This window comes from Notothenia rossii, assembly GCF_949606895.1.
Source record: "Notothenia rossii genome assembly, chromosome: 8".
NCBI classification, from domain to species: domain Eukaryota; kingdom Metazoa; phylum Chordata; class Actinopteri; order Perciformes; family Nototheniidae; genus Notothenia; species Notothenia rossii.
This window is the reverse complement of record NC_136906.1, coordinates 27,905,271-27,933,049: the sequence shown is the minus strand read 5'-3', so window position 1 is coordinate 27,933,049 and position 27,779 is coordinate 27,905,271. Positions and strand designations below refer to the sequence as shown.

Here is a 27,779-nt window from a genome sequence, read left to right as displayed (position 1 = left end):
ACCGAGCTGAGGATCTTACGTCTGTTTCCGGTATTGTTTATGACAGATGTGATTTGTTATACACACATTCCTTCACATTTAAATTTAAATTTACATTAAAGTATTTCGTGAGGCCTTCCAAAATGTTTTTATAACTAGGGTTCTAGTTGAAGAGTTTGTAAATTAACATGAACCCAAGCTGTTGCCTGGCAACGCAATCGCACAGCGTCACGTCCGTTAATTCCACAACCACACACATGGATTAACATTGATTTAATACATTAATGTAGCCTTTGTTTCTGCTAAAAGAGGTGTCGACCAGCTGGGGCAACAAGAAAATCGGCAAAATCGAGTGTGACTCAGAGTTCCCGTTAGAATATTTTTCCGCCGGTCAACATGTCCGTTAAAGTTTAAATCTTCCGGACAAAATGAGAAAAGTGCCGGTCAAAGGTCCTCTTTGTTATTTATTGTGCTTTAAAACAAATTGATATGATTCGATATTAAACAAACTAACTATAGTAGATTAACTACATTATTCAAAAGTGAACAATAACACGGGAATAATACACGGAGCGCTCTCTCTCTCTCCTGACAGCCCGCCAGTATCATGCAGCTCGCGGATCAGTAATGAGTGACCCGACAGTAAAACTAAACATATCTGTCACTATTTACGGTAGTTTGAGAGGTAATTAAAATAGCTACGTGTGATATTCTAACCTGAAGTGTCTGTTTTGTTCCGCTCACCGCTGCATGTGATTAAGCAGAGCTGCGTGTCGACTCGTCAGCGGCAGCTGATCTTTCTCTCCCGTCAGATTAGACTTCACTCACGTTTATGTCCATATCGATCAGATCTAGCTAGTTCTAGCTAATGATAGGACTACCTGCTTATTAAAAGACACCTAAACAATAAGTGTCGCTATGCAACCGGGTGAGGCCGCAAAGTATAGCGCAGCATTATGCATTTGTTTACATGCCCACCGGAACCCTGAGGCATTACCAACAGATCAACGCACAATCAACCCATACAGGACATCTCTTTCTCCACATTAAGTTTTAGACATTAGAATTGACTATTCTTGTCTGTCACATACTCTTCTTGTTTGTCACATAAGTGGCGCAAGTTGCGAAACTGATGTGGTATTGCACTAAACGGAAATTATTTTGAACGGACACTTTGACCGGAGAGATTTAGATTTGCCGGTCTTCAGCATATTTTACCGGTCGTAGTCCGTAATTACTGGTTTATACGCAACGCAAAACGTTGTACCTTCTTTATTTCAGAAAATACTGCACTTCCTACTATCTAACAGCTATAGTTACTGAATTGTACTTCTTCTATTTGAACCCTAATAACACATGCTACTTAATAAAACATGATGCACTGCAGGATCTAAAGCAGTATATAAAGTAGCTAAGCTCCACCTCTATCATATTTTATGAGCATACTTTGAATCTGTTTCATGGAGTTTTTGCTTTTTTGTCACAATTTTATTTTACTTTTTTGCTGCTAATTTCTCATTGTTTTAATGTGTTTCTCAATGTCACTTTCATTTACCATCGATCCATCCTTTAATCAATTACCGTTGAATTTCTCAAGGTGCATTTAACTGCAGTTTTCCTACAGGAAAGACCCCGGGGTGTTAATCTGTATTTGAATAGCGCTGTAGACCGTTTCTCCATGATTGATTTATATGAAAGAAAATAACCTGTAATGGTGGAAGATATTCAGTAAAACACTCCTTGCTGGAGTATCAGCTGGGCTCCTGCTGGCTGCAAATAGAGAGGGGGGGCTGTGCAGATGAAAGAATGAGAGCTGTTAGCAGCTGCTGATTCCTTCAATCACTGAATCCCTGCCCCTGCCTTTATCAGCATGTAATGGCTCTGATGTATGACTGACGCTTTTATAGTGATTAGATAGTGTTGGTTAACCAGGAGAGAACTAGTGACCACATGTTGTGAATAAATCAAACATTGCAATAACATATTGCATTATAAATCCAATATACAAGAAACCTTTTTTCTATTACTGGTGGTGCCACATACATTCATTGAAACAAAGTACACCGTGGGTCAGAATATAAGTGCAAGATTGTAAAAGTCGTTAATGCGTAAAATGGTGTTAGTGTGAGAACTTTACATTGTGCACAATGTGGCAGGTGACTTAAAGGTGTCCACTCATTCAGGATGGTTGGAATTGACAGAAAGAAGAGACAGAATAAAATAGTTTTAAAGTCATTTCAGTGTCGTTTTATTGTACGAATATAAAGAATAAATAACACATTTCCTTAATTTACAGGATAAAACAAGTCACCGATACCCGGCTGTATCAATAATCCACGTTAAACTCTGAGGTCGATCTGCTTCATCCAAATATGGAAAAACAGCACGTGGCTCTATGCGCCATATCTCCATAAATACAAAATATATAACCATTATTCTCCACAAATAAAGTAGGCTCTGGTTACAAATAATACTGACTTTGTACAGGGAGCTATATATAACTGCATGGCACCGCATATACAGAAAATACATTCCTACACTCGGTAGTGCACGTGAAAAAGGAATCACAAAAATATTGAGCTTATAATTTATAATTCAGAGTCTTTGTGTATTAACTGGAACAGGAGCATTTGCAGTCTGTGATGATCGGGTACTGCACCGGTATCCAGGCGCATTTCAGCCCCCCTTTCCTCTGCACGCATCTCCATCTCAGTATCGTCAGGTGGGTCGAGTTCGCGGGTTTACACACCATGCCCTCCGGAACCGAACACGACCTTTTACTGAGGCAGCTGCCCACCCGCACGAACCGCGGCCAGAACCTGTTCCCCAGGTCGGTCCACGTGTACAGGACCGGGCAGAAGGAGTACGCCCACAGCCACTGCTGCAGCCGCCGCTTCAGTTTCTTACTGGGCTTGTGCTTCTTCCCAAACTGCACATCGAAATCCAGCGCTCTGATTTCTTTCGGCAGTACTCCACCGGCCTTTTGGAAATCATAGTCATCGAGCTCATCGTTCCCGGTGTATTTGTCGTCCACGGGCGGCAAAACGGACAAATAGCGGCTGTCAAAGTCCCCCAGCACGCTCTTCAGCTCGGTCTCGTTAAGGTCCCGCTCCCTGGGATCGAACACCGGGTCCGGGTCCTCTTTTAATTCCACTAGCGGCAGACTGTCACTCGGGATGGGACGCAGAAGTAAGTAGTGCTGACAAGTCCCCCTGTCAATCAGCAGTCCGAGGGACAGCACCAGAAGATACATGGCTACACACTGCTGAGTCTGATCCATGGCAGAAACCTCCAGTGGTGGGATCAACGCGCACTGGGAGAAGCTAATGGGACACTTTCTTGTGCGCAATTACGCGTGAGCCGTATCCAAAATTGCGCCTCGAGTGTCCCTTAAAAAACACAGTTTCCCATGATGAAAGTCCGTTTCAGAAATGTTCATCCAAAATTATTTTTTATGACAAAGTGTGTGACAGAATTCTCGCCTCATGATCCGTGCGCGCGGCATGATGCTCCACTTGTCTCCTCTACAGAAACGCACTGAGTGCACCTCCGTTATATCCTCCTCACGGAGCGTGACGTAACTCGCGTGCCCCCTCTTTGAATGTGGGTTTGTTGTCTAGGAGGAGATCCCCAATACCTCCTTCTTCCACCGCACTGAGGGGGGTGGTGGTGAATGGGGGGCGGGGGTATGCAGGGAGAGGAGACGCCCCCTGTCGGTTTTCCAGACATCCTTAAATCAGTCTCACAGTGGGAATGATTGTTGAAGTCTCTCATCTGGAGAATCCTTCTGCTGGAGCTGCAGAGCACCCAAAGGTCTCAGCGCAGAGTCTGAAGCCTCCCAGAACATTCTGAACTTTTTTTGACGTAACCAGGAACATTAATTTATAAAGTTCTTAGGTACAACTTTGAGGAATTGTAAATCCCATTTCATGTTACTTTATATATTAAAATGCTACACTGCATTTAGTTCATACTTTTACTTTAATAAAAGGATCAAAATATTTCTCTGACCACTTCAAAATCTGTTGTTCAATGGTTCTGCTTCAGCACAGAATTAATGACGCAATGATATCAAGTTTTTCTGGTTTAACTGAGAACCTTTCAGGTGTATTTAAACTCAAATTGTACCTGACGAACACAGACCTAATCAAAAGCATGGGTCAACCAAACCACTTGATGCCTATCTGATATAAATGTGTCTTTCAATGCAGGTTGCAATAAAGTGTAAAAGAATATGTAAACTATTAGTACCATATTAATTTGGACATTATGGTGACCTATGTTCCTATGGTCAAACATCACTTTATAATAAATACACTTCCAGTATATTACACTTACTTTAGAAGAGCTCAAAAATGACCATGCCTGTTCAGACATTTATTGTTAAATAAGTTAGAAATGTATCCTCAATAAGTTAATTCATCCAGAGGTCTTATAATTATTTAAGCATTAAATAAGATTTCAGTCTTTGGGATGAATGCCATGCAGCCAAATGTTGTTCAAAACTACAAAATCTTATAAAAAGTAGAGATTTCAAAGTCTATAAAGATACAAAATGAGGCAGATAGAATATTGTGTACATAGATTTTCCAGGATGTAAAAAAATGAGTCTTGGTATTGAGCGTGTCCTATACGTTCTACAAAGAGCTGAAACATCCTGATAAATAATCTATGTGTTATAGTGGCAAAAACTACATTATAATTCTGTAAAGATTATATAACTTTGTTAAAGCCTCAGAAGTTAGGAGGGATCATAAAGAAAATTGTCAAATGTTTCCAAAAGTAGAGGGCTCCACGATGTTCACATTTTTTAAAGAAGGCCCAAGACAATCAAACACGGCACACTATGCAGAATACTTGCAATTAACCGCCTTAATATGAGACAAAATGGCCTGTTGACTCCACTTTGTGCAGGGTATTTACTGCTTATGTCCAGCTCATGAGGGACAATATTTCTGTAACGGTGCCACAGCGAGCCTCTCAATAAAGCGGGCCAAATTAGCGCCCAAATAAACAACGCTCACTAAGCAGCAGCCATGGAAAGTCACAATTTGCGAACCTGTCTAAACTCACGCTCAGAGAATCATTCTTTGAAAAATAATTTAATGGAAGAACTTAGCCAGCAGCTACATCAGCCATAAACTATCCACTTTAGATAAATGCATCTCTGTTTCATTTTGAATGAGCTAATTCACACAAGCATTTGAGCGACTCATTTAGTTTAAGGTAAATGATGGCGAAAAGTCTGGAAAATGTCACCCTTATATTTTTCATCTGACCAGCACGTATCATAAACTATCGCTCCCCTAAAAAAACGCTTGACAGATCAATCCAGTGCATTCAAGTTGTGGGATGGTGCAGAGTAAACGCGCAGATTAAACATAATGTCAGCCTCGTAAAGAGCATTCAGAACGCAAGATATCGCAGAGTTTAAAACCAAAACACCCATAAAGATGTAAGCCAGGTAGTCGAAATGACTCTCAGGGTTTTCAAAATAAAACCGGCCTGTTAAATAATATTACACGGGTGGAATATTTCATTTTCTAATGTGGCTGCAAGTCCAAATATGGTTCTCATTAAGTGTCATCAGGATTGCCAGGCTCATTTAACGCTGAGTTGTTTTTGTTTCTTCTAATCCCTTCCTACTGTTTTACCACAGGAACATTTTGATAGTGAAATATCCCTTACTTAAAAAGACAGGCTACTTGAGACAGACGCCTGCTTAATTGAGGTGTTTTTCTTTATTCCTGAGTCAAACAAACACAGTTCCCTTTGGCTAATAAAGCGGTTGATGTAATGAACTTTTTTTTGTAGCGGTGTCTGGTTCTTGAGAAGACCTTTAAACCTTGCACTTAAGGATATGCGCTCAAAATGAATTTCCTTGTTTGAGCCGTGCGCAGGTCATTGTAGCCCTCCCCGCTGATTTCTCATTTAGTGAGAGAAAGCAGACTTCTCTCTTGGCAGGCGACTTCAGCGCTGGTACCAAGAGAAGGCACGCTCAGGTAGAAACACAGAGAAACAGAAAGGATTGTAATCGCTTTCCTCCATGCAAGAGCACACAACAAAGGCCTGAGATGTTTAGAAAGACTGCTTTAGTCATTTAACGAAAAATAAATCATCCAAGGCTTGATTTCCCACCTCTATGCGGAAGGTTATCAATGACAGAAAGCAGTTACAGTGTCATTCAGAAAACACAAAGCACCTTTCAGGCGCTTTATCTCCCTCAGCACGCTGTTTCACACCTCGTGCTAATTGAGGCCACATTGCCAAGCTGAATACACACAGACATGGAGTGGGTGCTATTCTGTTTGCTCTGGCACTTGGGAGGTGTGCAATTTGCTAGTTTGTTTAGCACTATTTTCCATTCCTCTGCAATCCAAGAGCACACAATCACAATAATCACTCCTGCTGGGAGCTTAATTAAAATTAATTGCTACTTCTGACCACTGACCAAGAGACGAATGGCAAATTTGCATTCTTGGAAGTCATACTATTTTACTCATAAGGACTATTTTACCTTCCTATTCTCAATGCCATTAAATCAATGTTCTAATAGCGACTACAATCGACTAAAATACACTGCAAAGTTTGGATTTTATTCACATTTAGAAAAAAAAAGTAAGTAGTGCATTATAACGATTAAAGCCAGATAATAGATTACTCTAATGGACATTTTATGTGAAGTCTCTATTATCTACCCCTAACTATTTGGGGCTTAACAAGCTCTATAATTAGCACATTTAGCTCCTTTTTTCCCAGAGGTATACAGAGTTGATGCTCCGGTGTGTGTTCCATCCACTCCTCTATAAACATTTTCACAGACACAACCTCTGCATCCAAAAAAAGTCATTAAACCAAAAGTCAGAACAAAGTACTCAGTGATTACTCTGCAGACTTAGTCTGTATTGAGGCATTCAAGTGACAGACGACTTTATCAGTATAACACACGTGAAAAAAAAAAACAACAACAAGCAAACGTGACAGTGCTCATCCTCTTTGTCTGTTGGGGAAGCTGAATACAATTCCAAACTGTCACCATATTAAACTCAAGTCCTGGAGAGATAACACAGTTGATAAGATTTAAGTTTCCAGTAGTTTGGCTTAAGTGTAAAGCGCTTAATTGGGTCAACTGGGGGCAAATGTATATTTTGACAACTTATTCCTAAACTATGATTTAGGGTCGATCCCAGCCCATGCAGTCAACATGTTGATGTATCCTTGGGCAAGATATCTAACCCCTAGTCCTCTCAATGGAATAGCCAAGTAAGTCTTAAAAACTGGAAAAGCGCTATAAAAATGCAAGCCATCCACTTCTTTTAAAACAGGCCCAGTTTTTTGTGTGTGTAAATGTTCTGCAAAGGCTCAAATCCCAAATGAGCGGCTAGCACTCCAGCCAGTGTACATTCCCGACAAATCTCCAAGAGGTTGACCAATCACAACAGAGCTGGCCAGCTAACCAATCAGAGCTGACTGGGCTCTGGTTTCAGACAGAGGGTGAAAAGAGGTGCTGCAGCACAGGCAGTATGAGAAAAATAAAGAGCTTTTTGATCATTAAAAAAAAAACGTTATGGTGTAAATATAACCTATATACCTTGGATCAAATATAAAAGTCAGCCGAATTAGTATTGATACTACAAGGAGACGTATTGTGTGAAGAGAAATGTAAGATTTTGTTAAATTGCTGATATATTTATGATTCACGTCGCGTATTCAGTTTCGGTGGCAGTTCTTCCAGTTTGTCCAGAAGTCATCTAATCAAGGCTCTATAAATAAAGAACTACGGCAGATATGTAATATTTAATGCAGCCGAACCGTGTATTACAATGCCGTTATGTGATGACTTTCAAAGAGAAAAAAGCAAGCACACTCGGAATAAAGTATCATTTTAATTTTTTTTAAATGTTTTCGGATTTCACATCGCATAAAACACCACATGCATTGCGGCTAAAACATTCAACCACCGAGCTGAGGATCTTACGTCTGTTTCCGGTATTGTTTATGACAGATGTGATTTGTTATACACACATTCCTTCACATTTAAATTTAAATTTACATTAAAGTATTTCGTGAGGCCTTCCAAAATGTTTTTATAACTAGGGTTCTAGTTGAAGAGTTTGTAAATTAACATGAACCCAAGCTGTTGCCTGGCAACGCAATCGCACAGCGTCACGTCCGTTAATTCCACAACCACACACATGGATTAACATTGATTTAATACATTAATGTAGCCTTTGTTTCTGCTAAAAGAGGTGTCGACCAGCTGGGGCAACAAGAAAATCGGCAAAATCGAGTGTGACTCAGAGTTCCCGTTAGAATATTTTTCCGCCGGTCAACATGTCCGTTAAAGTTTAAATCTTCCGGACAAAATGAGAAAAGTGCCGGTCAAAGGTCCTCTTTGTTATTTATTGTGCTTTAAAACAAATTGATATGATTCGATATTAAACAAACTAACTATAGTAGATTAACTACATTATTCAAAAGTGAACAATAACACGGGAATAATACACGGAGCGCTCTCTCTCTCTCCTGACAGCCCGCCAGTATCATGCAGCTCGCGGATCAGTAATGAGTGACCCGACAGTAAAACTAAACATATCTGTCACTATTTACGGTAGTTTGAGAGGTAATTAAAATAGCTACGTGTGATATTCTAACCTGAAGTGTCTGTTTTGTTCCGCTCACCGCTGCATGTGATTAAGCAGAGCTGCGTGTCGACTCGTCAGCGGCAGCTGATCTTTCTCTCCCGTCAGATTAGACTTCACTCACGTTTATGTCCATATCGATCAGATCTAGCTAGTTCTAGCTAATGATAGGACTACCTGCTTATTAAAAGACACCTAAACAATAAGTGTCGCTATGCAACCGGGTGAGGCCGCAAAGTATAGCGCAGCATTATGCATTTGTTTACATGCCCACCGGAACCCTGAGGCATTACCAACAGATCAACGCACAATCAACCCATACAGGACATCTCTTTCTCCACATTAAGTTTTAGACATTAGAATTGACTATTCTTGTCTGTCACATACTCTTCTTGTTTGTCACATAAGTGGCGCAAGTTGCGAAACTGATGTGGTATTGCACTAAACGGAAATTATTTTGAACGGACACTTTGACCGGAGAGATTTAGATTTGCCGGTCTTCAGCATATTTTACCGGTCGTAGTCCGGTAATTACCGGCTGACGGGAACTCTGTTGTGACTATTACATTTTTTATTATTATTATATTAATATTGACAATAACAACCGACCGTCGTGATAGAGCATTTGCTTGGCACTTCCGGGTATTTCTCCACTGGTTGGGCCATGTTAACAATACCGTGTAACTGTCCCGTTTGAAGGGACGAAATTGTGACATCTTCACGTCTCCCAGCATGGTAAATTGTCACATGTTCACGTCTTGTCGTGATACCGGGTTGCACAGTAGAGGCACAAGATACAAATATAACCTGAAAATGAGCATAGTATGTTCTCTTTACAGCCTGTCCTCCTACAAAAAACGACCAAATAGGTCGATTGTTTAAGCAGTGTTGATCACGATATTACGACCCATAGCCACGTAGCTTTCCCCCTATTCATTTCTAGCAGCAGTTTATTAAGACCTTTTGTCACGTTTTGTCACGATCGTAATCCCGTGAACTTTAACCTTGCGCATCAATAAAAGTGCGACGAGCCAAGAAGATGAAGATGAAGAAGAAGATGAAGAAAAAGAAGAATTGTTAAAGAGCGTCAGAGCTTTACAAGTGGTAAATCTGATTTCTGTATTTCATTTGATTTGTTTACGCTTTTAATTAATCCTGTCGTTTTTCTACTAATCATGTTTAACCACGATATTTCAGTTTTACGTTTTAGGGCTGGCCCGTGGCATAGGCAGTATAGGCGAATGCTTGTTGTTAGCAATAGCATGGCTGTAAAGGTTAGCGCTTAGCTTAGCGCTTAGCTTATATGCGCTAACGGATATGTATTGCAATATAAGAAGGTTCGTCTACAACAAGTTGGAGGGAGAGTTTTCTCCTTCGCACAAAAGGAGCTAAAATCTTGCCTAAAAACAAAACCCTTGGTAGCACGTGAGATAACACATAACAATGGCAAAAGTATGTATATTCAGCTAACCAGACCAGGACATGATATGACCGTAAACAATGCGAAAGGAAATGGCATTTTAATAATAATAATAATAATAATAGTTGACATTTACATGGCGCTTTTCATAATGCACACACTTTTTTTTTCTTCTAAATGTCACCTAACATGTTGTATTAATGATAGTTAGGGTAAGTTCAACACTTGAATATCATCAGGTCATAGTTGTTTTACTACTTTAAACATTCGCTAATTCAACTTAAGTTTTGTGAAAGCATCACATCTAGTCAAAAAGAGAAATATATTTCCCTGTAATTACTGATTTACCTGGGACTTGATTGATTTTGGTGCCTGTAGTTTTATTTTGGCAAATGCTTATTTATGAAGCAACAATTAAATTACATGGTAGCACAGCTAATCTGAGTTCATCTGTTTTTTTTTTTTCAGGTCATCTATCAATTCAATTATTTGAAGTAGCCTATTATCATAAAAAAATCAACGGTTCTTTTCAGAGCCATATTCCTCTTCCTACTCTCTTTCACCCCTCTCATTTTCTTGTCTTTTGTTTTGTTTTTCTCCCTCCCTGTATGTCAGTTCATCCTTTGTTTGTTGTTGCCCTTTTTATCCTCACTTAAAAATGGCATCCAAGCAACTGAATGAATGGCTAGAGATAGGGAATGCCCTCGCAGATGAGTTGGCAAATAACGCAAGTACAACATTATCAAAATATGTATTATAACATTTACTCAAATGATAAAAGACACATACATTACAAAGATGTGTGTGCAACAATTAAGGGAAATATATAATCTCTTTTATATATTAAGATACCAAAGAAACCAAAGAAACCGAAGATACAGAAGATACCAAAGAAAATAACGCAAGGATCAAATGTTTCCTGGAGGAAGAGGGACCTGGATGGGAACATTATAGCCCAACATTGGAATAAGAATTGATCTGGTCTGTAAAATATAATTTAGTTCTAGTGTTTCATTAAGTTTTAATGTCGTTGGTCGGTCCTCAATAATGTTTCCCATATCATCGTACTTTGTTTTATGCAGTTAAACCTTCCAGCTCTCAGGAGTCCCCAGAGGTCGAGGAGACACATGAGATTCCTCTACAGGTCCCAAGTCTTGGTATGCACAATGAATTCTTAAATTATCCTTCAACTTGAAATGTAGGTAATTGTTTGTAGTATGTTATAGCTTTGTTCATGATACATTGTAAAGTGAAAAGCCAAGTATGGAATATCTTTTTTTAATTAAACTAAATTCCATGATTTGTTTTATATTTTGTTATTTTAGATCAACATCTTCAGACATTGAGAAACATGTTAGGTTCTCTCACTGTCCCTGCATCATCAGAAGAAACACCCACTGCATCAATATGGACCCAAAGACAGTTGAAACGAGAACAAAAATTCAGAGCTGCAATGCCAGAGCTCCTTAATTTGAAATTGGCTGCAGAGATTGTCACTACACGTTCCTGTCTCCAATGCAAAACTGCTGATGCTGTGGTCCGGTGCTTGGACTGTGTTCCACCAGGAACTCCCTTTCTTTGTCCGGCATGTGACCCTATTATCCATGGTAAACATGTCTTCCATGACAGGGAAGCCATGTTTGATGGGTTTTACAGACCTATTCCTCCCACATTCCAAGTGGTTGTGGATGAAAGTGGCCAATATGGACTCTGTGAACAAGGTGGGTTCAAATAATGTATTACATATTCCCTTACCATGGTTTCCTAATGTGCACTACATATACAGCGGCATCATTTTCACCATGTTGGAAGTTTGCTTTAACTGTTAAAATGTCTCAATTTGTATTGACTACATGTCCTAACATGTCCTAACATGCATATGAATCTCTGAAATTGTCTTTGCTGCAGTGTGTCTGCTTCCAATTCCTCCACCATCCCAAATCTGCTTCTGTGGTCCAAGCCAAGATTTCACCATCATCCCAGGAAAGCAGACCGTGTTGGTGACTATCAATGGTTTATTGCCACCAGAAGACAATCAAGCAGAAATACAGGATTACTATTATACTTTTGTCCTACATTGCATAGATAGCTGTCAAATTGCACATTTATATGTTGCACTTTGAGGGCAAAACTAACTAAATCTATGGATACATCTGTCAACACCCATATGAAACTTAACTGTATACATTTAAATAATTTTAAAAAATGATAAGAATAATACTTATTTTAAATGTATCTTTGTGCATATTTAACTATTTACTGTTTTTTTTTTTTTATGCATTTGTTGTATGTCCAATAGTATGAATTGCAATGATTTCATCGATGTTTTAGATTCATTCGATTTTTTTTTAGGGTGCTGTGTGACGTTGAACCTGTATTTGTATACTACCAAAGGAGCTATTGAACCTAAGAACTTAAATTTCCGACTCCTATTGTGGAACATTACAATAATATAAAAGTGTGCCTTGGAAATATGTATTTCCATATATGGTGACCAAACTGTTTCAGACCCACTGAGATAACTTAGACTAAAGTTAACTGTGTAAACATTACATTAGGTACATTAGCCTCTTAGCCTATCCGTTATCATAGCTAGCTAGCACCAGATGCTAACAACCATCCCCGTTTTAGGTGCCGGAGCGGTGTTCCGGCAGTATTACACCCCTGGTCACTCTTCACTTAATAGATAAATAGTATTTAATATAGTTATAAAGAATGTGACGTGTGATAACATTTGGATCAACCGCATGAACCGATGGATCACATAACTTCCATGCTCACGTTAACGTTAGCTGATTCTACTTTTGGCTAATTTAGCTTTGCTATCATTATTCCTAGGTAAACATAGTAATCTTAGTCACTGTACTAGACGACAAAATAAAACAACATAATACATATCCCAAAATGAATATACTTTTGATATCTGACTACTCACGTTTATTAGCTTGTCTGGGAAATAAATGGATGTTGTCAGTGATGCAGTGACGAGTCCAAAACCCCGATGAGTTAGTATTTTACCACTTCCGGTTCCCTCGCCTCAGAACCAATGAGATTTCTCCATAGGATTTGGGAAAATAGCTCGAAATAAGGTCTGTGGTCGACACAAATTTAAGAGACTGATCACGTTTTGTTCTACGACAGACAGCCGTGATTTTTGAAGAGTGTACGCGTCTGAAAAACGATGGTTGTTAACAGAAGTTGTCGAGGACGTTGTACGTCATTACGCCGCCTCCCGTTGATTTAAAACGCGCCCGTGGGTCGTAAAGGTATACAGGCTGACGCACCCGTTGATTGAAAACGCTGCTCTGGGTCGTATTAATGGGTCGGAAAACAAGGAAAACAATCGACCTATTTGGTCGTATTAGTTGGAGGACTTGTTGTCTCTTTAACTACACCAGAGTACAGATGCCAATCTTAGAATGTAAATGAGTAAGTAAAACAATCTCTGTATCCATGACGGGATCTGATCTGGTCCAAAAATCATTGACCAGTGCTACACGATTCCAGATCCCATGAAAATATTTCATTTTCCCAGACAAACGTTACCTACATGGTGGAGGTAAGAGTCAGCCATACTTCAACAGGATCCTTATCAGCTTGTACTGGCAAAACCCTAGAATACTCACAAGTACGAAGGCTCAAACTACCTCCATGTACTTTCAGTTGCTTTAAAGCTCCCATGTCATGCTTTTCCGGTTATTACCCGTCCCCTTGTGTGTTATGAAGGTTTTTCTGCATGAAAACGGTGTGCAGAGTCGAAACCCTTAAAGTACACCCGTAGCGAGTAAAACTCTAACACAGAAAAATACCTCCCCAAAACGCCTCGTTGGTGAAACGTCATCATGACGTCATCATCCACGTGCTTACGAAAGCACGTACCCGTAACTAAATGGGCCAATCTGTGGAGCTGTTACGTTACGTCCGGGAGCCGTTACGTTAAACCCCCGCTGATTGGTCCAAATTGACCAATCCACACACACACACACACTCAGTGCAGGCAGCTCTGCTGATTTCTGCTCCCTGGCTGCAGGCTGATAACAGACAGTTGGGATCGCGGCGAAACTCTCTCTGCAGACCCATTCTCACAGCGTTTATCAACCTTTTTCTTACTCAATATCAAGCCACACTTATTGTTTTTACTTCGACTGTGACTTTGTGTGTGCTCAGGGTGAGTTTGGCTGTTTTTCGCTGTGTATCGCTAAACAAGGAAACCACACCTCCACGGAGCTCAGCGCGATTCACAACGTGAACCAACCACACTGTGCTCACAGGGAGGGTGGGGGCTGGAGCTATTGGAGCTACAACGAGCCGTTAAAGGCAGAGAGTGAAATTCAGTGAATACACGTAGTTTACAGAGATGCTGTATGAGAAACCAAAGTGATTTTGGAAAATTGCACAATATAAATCTATTCTAGTAGACCTCAACAATGGAATTATGATCAATGGAAATGGCAATGAAATGGGACCTTTAACATGTTGGCTTTCAGAGCAAGCCCAGGTCAGCGGTTCTAGATCAGCCTTTATTCTACTGGAATCAAAGTAAATACTTGTGCTCTTGATGGATGATTCAGCACTCCATCAACCTGCCGTGAGATATAAATGAAGCCTGACGAGCAGCACAGACACACAGCAGGGCGTCTGCTGCAGCTAGCGAGGCAATTAGCGCATTTCAGCGCTCTGCCGAAGCTGAGGCGTTGATCCCCACATGGCAATCTGGCTGGATTTCTACAGATCATCACAAGCCAAAGCTGTAGCCATGCCAGAGGCTCCTGTGAATGAGCAAACAGGCCAGGAGTCAGGGCGTAGTGGTGGTGGTGATGGTGGTGGTGGGGTAGGGGGGGATGACGGGAGGTCGCGGTGTCTCCAGCCCCTACAACACAGACGGCTGTTTGTGCCACGCAACCCCCACCGACCCCACCTCGGTCTCAAACTCTCAGCTCCTAATTCACACTTCATAAATCAAGATGACCTGTCCTCATGTGAATTCATCTCTCTCTGTGCTGGATAATAGTGGGGCTATTGTTCCATGGCAAGGATTCATTTTCAGGGACATAAACTATCCCGGGGGCCGATGTACGCCCCCTTGATAGCGGTAGCAGCTCCTGGATGTCCACACGCAGACGTCCAGGACTGAGAGCGCAGTCCTCCGTGTCAGGCCACGTCTGGTTGGTTATATTTTCAACTCCTCTGGCAGCTAAAATAGTTCCAAAAATAAGAACACTAATTGGCCAGTGTTTATTTCTGCTTGGGAGAAATACTCTAAGTGTTTTTAGCAGGTTGTTTGTGGCACGATGGTCCAACAGTCAGGGCTCTCTGGGAGGTACGGCTCGCTCCACTGCATGGAAAAAAAGCCGTCTCTCCCCTTTTTTTAATAAATAAGGCCTTTTATACGAAAATTGGTAATACAGTATAGTTGTGTGTGAGGCTGGCAAGGCAGCGTGTGACATCATGAGTGTTGACTCATGAGCAGATGAGTGATGCACACTGAGCTTTTTGCCTCCTCTCAAACTGATGTTTAGTGCCACAGAAACAGCAGTAAAGTCTCTTTCTACTGCTGTCTGTCCCCCTGTCCCTTTTTGCAGCTTGCGGGGGCTTGGAGGGGGGGGGGGGGGGTTGGTAATGAAGCAAGTGTTCCTATGCAAAGGGGCTGTCAGCTCTACACACAGCAGACCTCTGTCACCTGTTGCCACCAGCGGGAGGCTCGGGCGACGGGCGTGGAGCCAAGCCTGGCGGCCAGTGGCAGGGCCCTGGCTCCACCTATAGACAGCTCAGCGGGGAGATTTTCTCTCCATGCAGAGGTGTCTACGGACACTCATGTATACACTGTTATAGTAGCAGGGGCACCAAGCCAGGCCAATGTCTGAGTTTGTACGCGCCGTCGTGTCATGTTGACATGAATAAGTGCGGTTTACTTTAGGATTGTTTGGCATGGTGACTAAACTAAATGGATGGCCCAGCTAATTAGCTCTTTCTTCACTGAATTAGGCGGGCATAAGAAACCTCTGTAGGCAGCTCAGAAGACGACAACGGCCAGTTGGGTTCAGTATACTTTAAAGGTGACCTATCATGCAAAAGGCACTTTTGTACGTATTTTATACATGAATATGTGTCCCCGGTGTTCCAGGGAACTCACCAAGCGTCAGAAAACACGACCCTCTCTATTTTCCACCATTCCCAAATCTCTTAAAAAGGGGCTGCAACGGATCTGATACAGACTGATCCAGATTTGAACACGTCACAAAAGTAGCGCTACAGCTATTGGGCCAACTCCACCAATCAGGAGGAGACAGCCACGGACATTGCCTTTCGAAAGCGCTGGAAACGCTGTAGTATATATGCCAGGCCTGTGGATGGTGCTGTTCTCACAGAATTAGCCCATGAAAAGACAGTGTTAAATTGAGCGAAATGAGGAATGGCTAAAATGCATGATCTGTTTGGTATTTTGAAAAATAAAAAGTATAAATATGCCTTATATAGGTATGGTCCTACACTATATTATTCAAATATAGCATGATAGGTCCACTTTAAACAAACAGCGTTGGACGGTGTGTCTGCTGGTACGACGATGTATTAAGGGCAGTGTAGGTTAAAAAATAAGAAATAGCTCGCTTAATTTCTGAGACTAAAGTTGTAATCTTTTTTTTTTTTTTAAACAAACTAAAACATTCTTATAAAATGTTTACAGATTATTTGGGCGTGTTTTTTATTTGGGAGATACAGTGTTGAATGGGGGGAAACATAGGGGTCAACAATGCCTGAAGGTTAATAGAGCCGACTCGAACTCAAGTACAAGGCAGTGGATTCCTCATGTGGGCCGCCAGACCAAAACACTGAGCTATCCGGCAGCCGAAAAAAGAAAAAAAAAAGTTGTATAATTATCATTAATAACAACAACAACAACAATAATTATAATAATAACAAATCTTTAAGAGAAAAAAACATATTTCAGGCTCTTAAATGGACCGCTTCAATCATAGATAATATCCAAGTTTTTTCTCTTAAATGTCCTACTTTAATCTCAGAATTGTTTTTATTTTATTTACAATGGCACTGTACCAAATGGCCATGGCAGTAAAGAGCCCTTCTTATCTGTGTCATGACTGCATCCCACTACCTCCCTGATTTCTTGGCAATTATTCTGTCCAGATAATAACACACTTTCGGTCAATCACTCCTTCAGGGCAATCTTGATGTAGTACTCAGTTGCTCACACTGAAAATGATGATGCAGTTATGTGAAGAAGGGGGGGTTTGCGATAAACGTTTTACCTGTACTTCTTTAAGAAAGGCAAAAGGTGGACCAGCCAACTATAATGTCATTGAGATACTTTATAACTCTATCATTTATTTTTCAAGAACATGCATGTTTGCCTTTTTTGTTACTCTCTGCCGCAATGAGAAAGCGCTTAGAGTCATGGAGAGTCACACAATTGAAAGGTTGGCTGTCAGAGACCACTCAGGATCTCAGTGAGAGGAGACAGTTGAGCAGAGTTGTACTTTATGAAAATAAGCTGCAAAACAGTGCGGCCATTTCAAGTCCTGCAGGAGTAAATGTCTTTAAAAAGACTGCAAGTGTTTATTTTGTTAAGTAAAATGAACTATTACTAAATATGTTCGTCAACAACCTTTTTTCCATGACTAAGACGAGATGTCATTAAACACTTACGGTGAGTTCCTCAACATGCAATATTGTTGACGCGAAATAAAAGACTTAAATGTAGTAAAAAAAAACTTGAACAAAATGGAAGACGATTTTAGTTTCCTTTGCAGCCTACATATCAGGACTACAGCGGCAGCACAAAATGAGCCCAGTTAGGGGAACTCAAAGAAACTCACTAATGTTAACAATCACAACAAAAGTGCACGGGGGAAAGAAAGCAGGAGATATTTTGACTACACTAGACTGAAATATTCTGCATAATCTAGTTAGCTGTTTTTTAGATAAGACTAAAAAGCAAAGACTTTGAGTAAACTAAAGCTTGACTAAAACAAAACAGGATAAGGTTGATAAGATGAGAAAAACTATAGAGGACATTTGACACAGAACTCAGACTAAAGCTTGAATGCAGCCATAATGGATTTCCTCAAGGTAACCAATAAAAAAAGTGATTCAGAGATTTTAAATAGCTATGGTTATGTACAAGTTTGTTCAGGTGATCTGCTGGCTCTCTGTAAAGGACTCAGTGCAGCAGTAGAAGAGACAGAGAAATGAAGACTGACAGCAAGAGGAATGGGAATAGAGTTAGGCTAAACGGGGGGGTGAGGGGTCTGGGTCTGGCCGGCCACTGCAGCAGCCAGCGCCGAAGTGGAAAGGGTTAACACGAGACAGTAAAGTGAATCCAGATGTGCTGTTATTATTAATATCTCTGGCTGATGAATGGGAAGGTAAAATTACAGGCGCCAGCCAGGGAGGCCCCGTGTGTTGCCCTGCCACCCAGGCGCTTCCCCACTCACCTCCACAGCTCCGGCAGCCGCAGCAGAGAGGGGAGAAGGGTGAGGCCGTGAGCAGGGGGGGTGGGTTCAGTCAGCGGGGGGGAAAGGCCGTCTGCCAGCCTCCACGTGGCTTCAGCGTGCCAAACAAGCAGCAGGCAGGTAAACACACGGGCAGGGACTTTCACCAGCCGGCAGCACCGCACTGGGCAGACTTCATCCTTCACTTTATCTCAGTCCCAGGTTCCCACAGCTCATTATACATCAAATTCAAGTACTTTTCAAGGACCTTTTAAGCCCTATTTTCAAAAAATGTGAGATCCAACAAAGCATAGTTTAAGAAATAGATCACAATTTCTTAATTTTACTGCACAACATATTACATTCCAAGCACTTTAAATGAGCCATATCTATTTGTTAAGAACCTGAGGGAACAATGCATGTCAAAATGAAGATTTGACGTGAACAATAGGTTTCTGAAAGACAGGCTATGTGGTGATAAGCAGATCTTTATGGATTGAAACTCAACTTTAACGCTTGAATCTGTTCATTTACATACATGTTGGGTTTCCTCCAGAAACAGGGTTAGGACAATGAAAGTGGAATAAAAAAAACATCTGTCTGTACATGAAAGAGTCATCTATCTTTGATAGAATACGTTAATTGAATCTTTTTCGATACAAAAATCCCCCCAAAAAATATGTTTTCTGAAAATGTATGTATTTTCATCCCTACATAAACATATAGTTTTAATATCATCAAGTTTTTTTTCATCAATATCAGGAGGTCAACTTATTAATTTGGACATTTTGATGGGAATCTTGCAACATTTTCCAACAAATACTAATTATTCATCAATTTATTTGATAAATATGTCTAGAAAAGCTTTACTCTGACAAAAAATCTCAGCAACTCTGTATTGTGACTATTAAAATAAGAGCACCATTAGGTCAGATAAAACCATTAAAAGGGAAATCAATTAAAAAGGCCCCCCAGCTCTGTGTGTTTGTTTAACTATCAGCTGCTGTTGAGTTGAAGCGTCAGTGGCTCTGCGGGCTCGATAGGAAGGAACCTATAATCACTTTATTGGCTCTATAAGCGCCTCACACCTCCTCCACTTCACACCTCCAGTCACTCTGTGTGTTGTGTTGGTTCAACATGTGACAGTGTTGTTGCTGTGAATTCAAACAGACGTGCAGACAGACGGGATTTCATACCGGTTCTGGCAGACAGAATCGTTTTTTCTCTCCTTTTTCCCTTTCATCATAAAACGTGACAGGACGGCAGTGAGGTTTCTGTGCTCTGTTATTCAACAGCAGCTCTGCTGCTTTACATCAAAAACATTGTCAAAAATAAATTTTAAAAAGGCGGACGAGCACCACACCATGTTCACACACCCACACCCACACCCACACTACTGATCTTACTGATTAACACATCCCATTGTGGTAGCTCTTTAGTTGAGTTAATATAATAAATATCGTTCCTTAAACTGTGTCCTTTCCACATTCTTTGATATGGCCAAGAGGCAGGCAATGACATCACAAACACAGACCCCTGCTTAGTGGAGATTTGTGCAATGGACTGCATGTTCACTTCTTATTTGTACAATAGTTAACATGTTAAGACATGTGCTGTGCATAGTATAAACCACATGCGTAACTCCACAGAACAGGCAAAAAAAAATACTTGAGTAATTCTTAATGTATGCGTTTCACGTTTTAAGTTTCATATTTTATTTGCTACTCCATATTTATAGTAATCTGCTCTGTGTGTTGGACAATTGTATTGCATTTATTAGCTATCAGTCAAACCATGGACTCTAAAGCAGCGGTTTTCAAAGTGTGAGGCACGCCTCCCCGGGGGGGGCGCCAGAGAGCTTCAGGGGAGGCGCAGTGTGAGAAACAAATAATGAGAAACAGCAAAATCTAGCTAGTTAACTTCAGCTAACTTTATGCAAGCAGCAACATGGATCGATTTTCTGTGAAGTGAGCTAAAGTGAGAGAGGAGACAGCGTTTGGCAGAAAACGTCACTTGCACGCTTTTGGCTGTCTGTGGAGACCGAGTTCCCCCACCTCGCAAAAAGGCAGTAAAAGTGCTCATTCCCTTCACCTCCTCCTACCTGTGTGAGTGCGGGTTTTCCGCATTGACTTTGATCAAAAGCAAGTACCGGTAAAGGCTGCAGCCAGAGTATGATCTGCGTTTATTCCTGTCTACATTGCATCCCCGCATCATCCGCCTGTGCGCACCAAAGACACAGACTCATTGTTCCCATTAAAGTGGGGGTGACTGAGTGTAATAAGCAGGCAAAGTTGACTTTCAGTTTGTTGCCGGGAGCAGATAAGGATTTATCCACGATGTTGAAAATGTAAAAAATGTGAGAAAAAATAATAATGTAAAACATAAAGATAAAAAGGTTTTAAAAAGTTGTTGTTGATGTTTTAAGGAGGTGACGCTACTCAGCCAATCAAATCGGCGCAATCAGTGAGTCAGCACGGTAGATTCAAACACACACACGGAGACGAGACAAGAAGACAGAAACAGTGGGAGTCATTTCAAATGGCGAAAGGTAGACAGCGAAAACAGAGCATTTAATGAAATTTTCTCTTACTGGACCTCTTTGAAATGCAATTGAATACCCCTGCATTATAGCAACAACAACAACAATAATAATAATAATAATAATAATAATAATAGCAATAATAATTGGGAGGGGGGGCGCGGCTGTTCTTATGTTGCATGAGCATGAGGGGATGCTCACCTTCCCACACTTTGAAAACCCCTGCTCTAAAGGGATGCTATCCTTAATAAGTAAAACAAACGCAATATCAAAATAACTATCTTCCAGGTTTTTCCAACAGTTCATGCATCCCAGGCTTTGGCCTCAGAAATAAAGTTACATTTGAAAATTAAAATGTAAGACTTCCAGCAACCAAGTTGTCGTTTCCATCTCTAAAACTGAGCTTTTCCTGTACGCTTTACCCGAGTAGATGCATTTGGAAACTTGGATCGAAATGAGACAACATCTAGAGGGGGAACTTTAAGGACACAATAAAGAATCTGAAAGGTTCAGGTCCAGAACACAAGCCATTGGTCAATTATTGATTGAGGACTGCAAGTGTGAAACAAGCCAATTTCACACATAAAACATGTTTTTTGATGTATTAAACATCAAGGCTAATATGAGCACCTAGGTGTTACTTTATCAATCTTTATCTGTTGAGCATTTTTCATTAAGGTTAGTCAAAGTGCTTCACAGATGACTGAAGAGATACAAATAGGACAGAGCAAGTCTAGACTGTGAAAACAACAGAGTTCAAGTCATAGAAACACTTTAATGCTTTATTTTACATAGTTAAATAGGTAGTCTTAGGGTAGCTCCCTTCTTATTTCTCAGAAATACTTTAGTTAATTTTTCAACAAATCACACAACATTTTTTGACTTGAGGTTTGGAATTCCAAACCATGAGAAGAAATATCTAGCTACTTTTTTAAGGAGTATTTAGAATCTACGGTAAACGATAAGGGCCACTATTCTTTCTCAGAATTCTCACTCTAATCTCAGAAAATAAAAAAAATAAATATATATTCACTCTTGGTAAGATCTCATGTGGTCACACGTGGTCCTAATTTTCCTTCATAGAAATCAATTGCGAATTTTTGAAACTTTTAAAAATAAGTTGCTATTTTTTTCCTGATCGGGTCCAACATTTCAGAAGCTGTTAACCCGAGAAGCAGAGAAGAAATGCAACAAGAGGAGAGGAGGTTTGTGGGGGGGGGGCTTAGTGGAGGGTGGTGGGAACTGAGAAACGAGCGTAAATCCAGTAGGGGCGATGGAGCCTGGCTGGCCACAGGGGATGTTGTTTTAACCGTCAGATGCAAGAGGGGGTGGTGCAGAGGTTGTAGGTGGGATTTGGAGGGGAAAGGGGGGGTGCGTCCCTCTCGGGTTGCTGCTGTCCCCAAGCTGTCCTGAGGGAGCACCCACAGCCAGCCTCTCTGTCGCTGTCTGCCCCCCCCCCCCCACCACCACCACCAGCACCCAGCATGGGGCCCCCACCATCCCTCCACATGAGGGGCCAGAAGACAACCTCACGCTGGCTTTACTCACCCTCCTTTGTGCACTTTCAACACAGGGATACCAGACAAATTATGCTTAATGACCAGTGGTGGTTGCCAGAGGAATGGCTGCTTTGTTGCCAGTGCCAAGTGTGTAAATGTTAGAGTGCAGCCTCATACAGCCACCCTGGTCCCACTGAGCAGATGCCCTTTCTGTCTCCACTTAACAGGCTGGACCGGGACTTTGAGTGCATCATGATGATCCTGAGTATGTTTCCAAAATGGCTGCCTCCCAGGTCAGCTAACCAGTGTGTGATATTTACAGCCAAGAGATGGGGCATCTTTTAAACCTACTCTTTGTAATAGTTTCACTCCTTAGACTTTAGATACAATTCATACAAACATAAAATAAAACTTATGTTCACTCTTTTTTTTTTTTAAAGGGGCCCTGTTATGCTTATTTGTATTTGGTTCCCCTAATGTAAAATGTTTATATACTTTAATGTTCCAAAAGCTCTTTGTTTATCTCATACTGCCTGTGCTGCAGCACCTCTTTTCACCCTCCGTCTGAAACCAGAGCCCAGTCTGCTCTGATTAGCTGAGGTGACCACTTAAAGATGCCCCACCCCTTAGCATATCACGTACAATGTGTTGGAACTATTGCCAATAGAAGCGCAAGTGTTACACAATGATGTTACTATGGAAGTAAACAAAGCAGCTAATGAAGGTGAGTCAGGCGGGGGGAGAGAGAACCTCCTTCTAGAGGGAACTTTGACATTTTAGCCTGTGCAGACCATTTACATGCACACAAACCTTCAGAACACACTAAAGGAAAGGGAAAACTCCAAAGAGCTTTAAAAGTAATACCTAGTATTTGTATTGATTATTTATCGTTGAATTCTTGAGGTGCTTCCAATTCAGTGAATGTCTTTGTTGTTGTGACTACGCTGCCTTCATGATGTTTTGAGCTTAATGGTTTCATTGTGACTCACTTTAACTTTTGTTTTAGTACTACAGAGTATGAATGATCTCACTCACTTATGGGGATAAAAAGACGTTAATGTTCCGCCTGGATGGTGGTTGATGGCTATTTGAAACTGTTTGCACATTAGAAATCAGGAGGAAATCCGTTGTCTGGAACAAAGACAGACCGAGGTAGCAGATTAAGTTTGTTTTGCTTCAATGTTCCTTAATATCAAACACATTGGGAAAGGATTACTACTTTTACTACATCTTAGCTGCTTGCTATTTGGAGTCTGTGATGACGTAATGTGGATTGCTTGTAAAGTAAGAATGTTTTTTCTCAGTGTCTTTATGATGTATTTCTGGGCCAATATTTCTGGGCCAATCTGCCTAATTATCCAAAAAGATAAAGCTGGTGATATTCAATGATTTTGTCAACAAAACAGAACAAATCATATTGAGCCATAAAGCTCTATTGATGTCCAAAAACTATTAAGAACACATCAATGAGTCACACTTTTGCACTCAGTGACGTCTTCCTTCATTACCATGAACACACACTACTATTTATTTATTTTGAATCAATCACACACATATCGTCCTGCTGCCATAAATACTCACTAGAGCACCAAATGTGGATTCATCTGCCGCTGAAAATAGCCCCTAGCAAATGGTCTTTTTACTGTTGTTTTTTAGTCAAACGCTACAGCGCCTAGCCCCACCCCACTGTGATGGGATAACCGTGCCTTTTTCTAAATAGATTTATTTGTTAGCAAGTTTTAAATACATTTTTCTTCAGTAAAAAATTAATTGGGAGTCCGATTGAGAGAGGAACTCCTTTGGTTGGCTTTGTTCTTTTTATGGGATTCGTTGAAAACAGGAAATATAAAATAACACCAACTTATTTTACTTTTTGTTTTTGTTTGTTTTTTTCCTAAAATGGGGAAAGGTATAAGCTTTATAAGTCTGATGCTTCTTGACCTCTCCTTTCCCTTTTGTGTTCACTGTCTGGATTAGACCAGTCTTGTGTAAATGCAAATACAATTTAAATAAAAACGTCATCCATTAAAGAATTTGGAGATGTTTTCAAAAAAATAGGTGCAACATGTTCAAATTCTGTATATATATGTGTTTCAATAAAGAAATAAGTGTTATCAATTTGCTTAATTCGAATGACTGCTTATCCATATATGTAAGAATTGTCACTCTATTAGTTAATTGTTTAATGCAAAAATATGACCTCCTTTGGGACATAAAAGATATGTACTGAACTACTTTGATGATGAATATAATTTTTGCTTTAGTTGTTATTTGTATTAAACTTTAGAGCAAACCAAAAAAAAAGTGTTGTAGAGTTTTCCTGAGGAGAAATGATCCGAGTTCTGATTTATCTGCAGTGGGGTTAAATTACAAAAGCGACTCTCAGAACAGGAAAATGTGAATTGATTTCTAATCAATGTAACTGAGCTGTGTGGGGAAGGGAAATGCTGCAAGCTTGGATTTCGCCTAATTCCAGGAGTCTGAAAAATGAGGAGTGACAGAGAGGAGACTTTTTAAAAAGCTGGAGTCAGTCTGATTGCTCCCCAGGGAGACATTTCCACCCCAGTGTCCCACAAATGACATGTTTGTAACGTAATACGCTTTCTTTAAGAGGTGACGCTTTAGTGGGAGACACATTCTTCCCAAGGGCCCTGCAGTCAAACACTAAAAAATGTGTTGCTTGTTCTACTTTATCCGTCTTTTGTCACACGTAAAAATACTAGTGAGAATTCATACCTGCTCAGGTAGCTGATTAAGTTTGATTTATCGCCGTGCAGATTCCCACAATTCCCGGATAGTCTGCAAGAACAAGAAAGAAGGCACAGCTTGTAGAAATGTAAGACACAATAAACTATCTTTAAAGTGGAATTCAAGCACATTTTTGAAAAACTTTTTTTTAAGTGCCCCTTTTTACCGATTAGAATCAGTGTAAACACATCTAATAAAATGCTAAAAACACATTATAATATAGAAATAAGCAGATATTTATTTATGGATGTTTGTCAACTTAATCTCTTCTTATAGGCACCTAAAAGTGTTAAAAATATTGAAAATGTCTTCATAGAACTTGTTATTGTTGAGAAACACTGCACTATCAGCAATATCAGCACTTTAGTTTAAGTGTTACCCTGATTTTTTCCCGCAGGATTCTTGTGGGCAGATCTATTGGACTATGATATCGTACATCTGTTGTGCACACAAGCAAATTAACAGGCAATTTGTACCAATGCGATCTGTTTTAGTTTAAATTAGACCGTCACATAAACACAGGCAGAAAGACATTTCCCACTGCTGTGGGCTGTTTGTTTTCTGAAGCATTTTTCTCACGCAGAATGAAATATAAAGACTTCCAAAGACACCCAGCATGGCACCTACGACGCTCAGCAGTAGACTCAATAGGCGCGTTCACACCGGAGTACTTTTACCCGTACTTTTCCCCGATTAGTTCCGTTAGTGCCTGGAATTTTGCGTTCACACCAAAAAGAGAACTTAGTTCCGAGAACTTTTACCCTCATTTTTAGTGCCTGCTAGAGAGGTGGGACTATCCTGGGGAGAAAAAAGTACCAATTTCCATTGGCTGGGCGAATTGCAAACCACGCCCCGTAAAACTCTGAAAAGTTTTGTGAAGCCGCCAGTGTATTTGCTGGCATTAGCATTATTAGCATTAGCCCCGCGCATCAACGGAGAGAGAATAACTTATGGCAACACAAAAAGAAACATCGAAGCGGTGGAGTGATGAGGAGGTGTCGGCGTTCTGGCGATTTACTCGGAAGGCTTCAGTAGAAGCTGCTGGGAGTCCCAGCAGTCCCCAACTCCGGGGACTTCCGGCCGGGGACTTTGGGCGGCAGTGTATGCCGTGAAGTTGTTTGCGGCCTGCCAATAAACCCAAAGCAGAAGAAGAAGAAGTGACGTCAGCGGCTTCATTTGTGTAATCTTCCCTCAGGGAACTTATTCCGGTGTGAACGCGATCTGTACTTAGTTCCATGGGGGAACTAAGTGCTGGGCACTAAGTGCTGGACACTAAGTACGGCAAAGTACTTGGTGTGAAAACGGTTATTGCTTCCCCAAACCTCAAACAGGAGCAGAGCAGATAATAAGAAGTGAAAAAAACAGAGGAGAGTAGCTCGTCTTTACATTTTTCTGAGACATGATATCCACACATGGTTTATGTCTTTATTAGGATCCCCATTAGCACTAGCATGAGCATTGGCTATTCTTCCTGAGGTCCTCACACACTCAAAACATACATAAACATACATACAACAACATTAAAACAAAACAAAACAGCTCATAATTGCATGCAATTTACAGTGCTGTATGAAGTGAAAACTAAAATAGTCATCCAATTATCATTTCAAGGACTCCCATATAGATAAACATTTAAGCGTTGGATAAGATCAAGTATGTGCTGTTTGTTTATGTGTGTTGTTGTTAATTTATTATTGAACTGTTGATGTCCTACTTGAACTCATTCATTCATTTTCAGGAGGAAGTTTGCGTCAGAATTTTGTCACTAATTAAAAAATATTTTCAATTTTCAACCCTTTTTGCTCAAATGTATCTACGAAGTAAAAAAAGGAAGAAAATATGACTTGTAAAAGGAATGTCAATCAAAAAATGCAGCACACAGTATGTATCATTTAGGGTTGCATCATTATATATTATCAGTTCTAAATTGTGATGAATAATCCAGGGCTCTCAAACCTTTATAAACATCAAATTCATGGACGTTTTTGAGAAGTCCCAATTTCCTCAAATTCAAAGACTCACGAGATGTTGTTTAAGACATGGACCTATGTTAGTTTCTGTATCAACATTAAGAATTGTTCTAATGAAAAATAAAAGGTTTTACTAAAGCTCACAGGAGAAAATATACAAATAACTTGAAAGAGGACATATAATGCTCATTTTCAGGTTTCATGATTGTATTCTGTGGCTCTACTGTGACATGTCTCCATTCTTTAATTTTCAAAAAGCTCTTTATTCTTCTCATACTGCCTGTGCTGCAGCACCTCTTTTCACCCTCTGTCTGAAACCAGAGCCCAGTCTGCTCTGATTGGTTAGCTGGCAGACTCTATTGTAATTGGCCAACCACTTAGAGATGTCCCGCCCCTTGGCAAATCATGTACAATGTGTTAGAGCACTCGCCAATAGAAGCGTGAGTCTTACACACAAACCTAAAGCACAGTACAGGGGGCCTTATTATGCCTGGCCTCTTTAATTTAAGTATAAACGGGAGAAGAAAGATAA

The 27,779-nt window shown here is 40.5% G+C and overlaps 1 protein-coding gene across 1 annotated transcript; it reads right to left on the bottom strand.

Annotated features, from left to right (window-relative positions):
- Nucleotides 1–2,230: 2,230 nt before the first annotated feature.
- On the bottom strand, nt 2,231–3,593 carry LOC307017282 (noggin-like). Its single transcript, XM_079646832.1, has one exon. The coding sequence runs from the start codon at nt 3,257–3,259 to the stop codon at nt 2,591–2,593; it is 669 nt and encodes a 222-aa protein (XP_079502958.1). The 5' UTR covers nt 3,260–3,593; the 3' UTR covers nt 2,231–2,590.
- Nucleotides 3,594–27,779: the final 24,186 nt, after the last annotated feature.

Bases quoted from the DNA above. Each gene is read 5' to 3' on its own strand.
- LOC307017282 (XM_079646832.1), bottom strand. From the start codon at position 3,259: ATGGATCAGACTCAGCAGTGTGTAGCCATGTATCTTCTGGTGCTGTCC.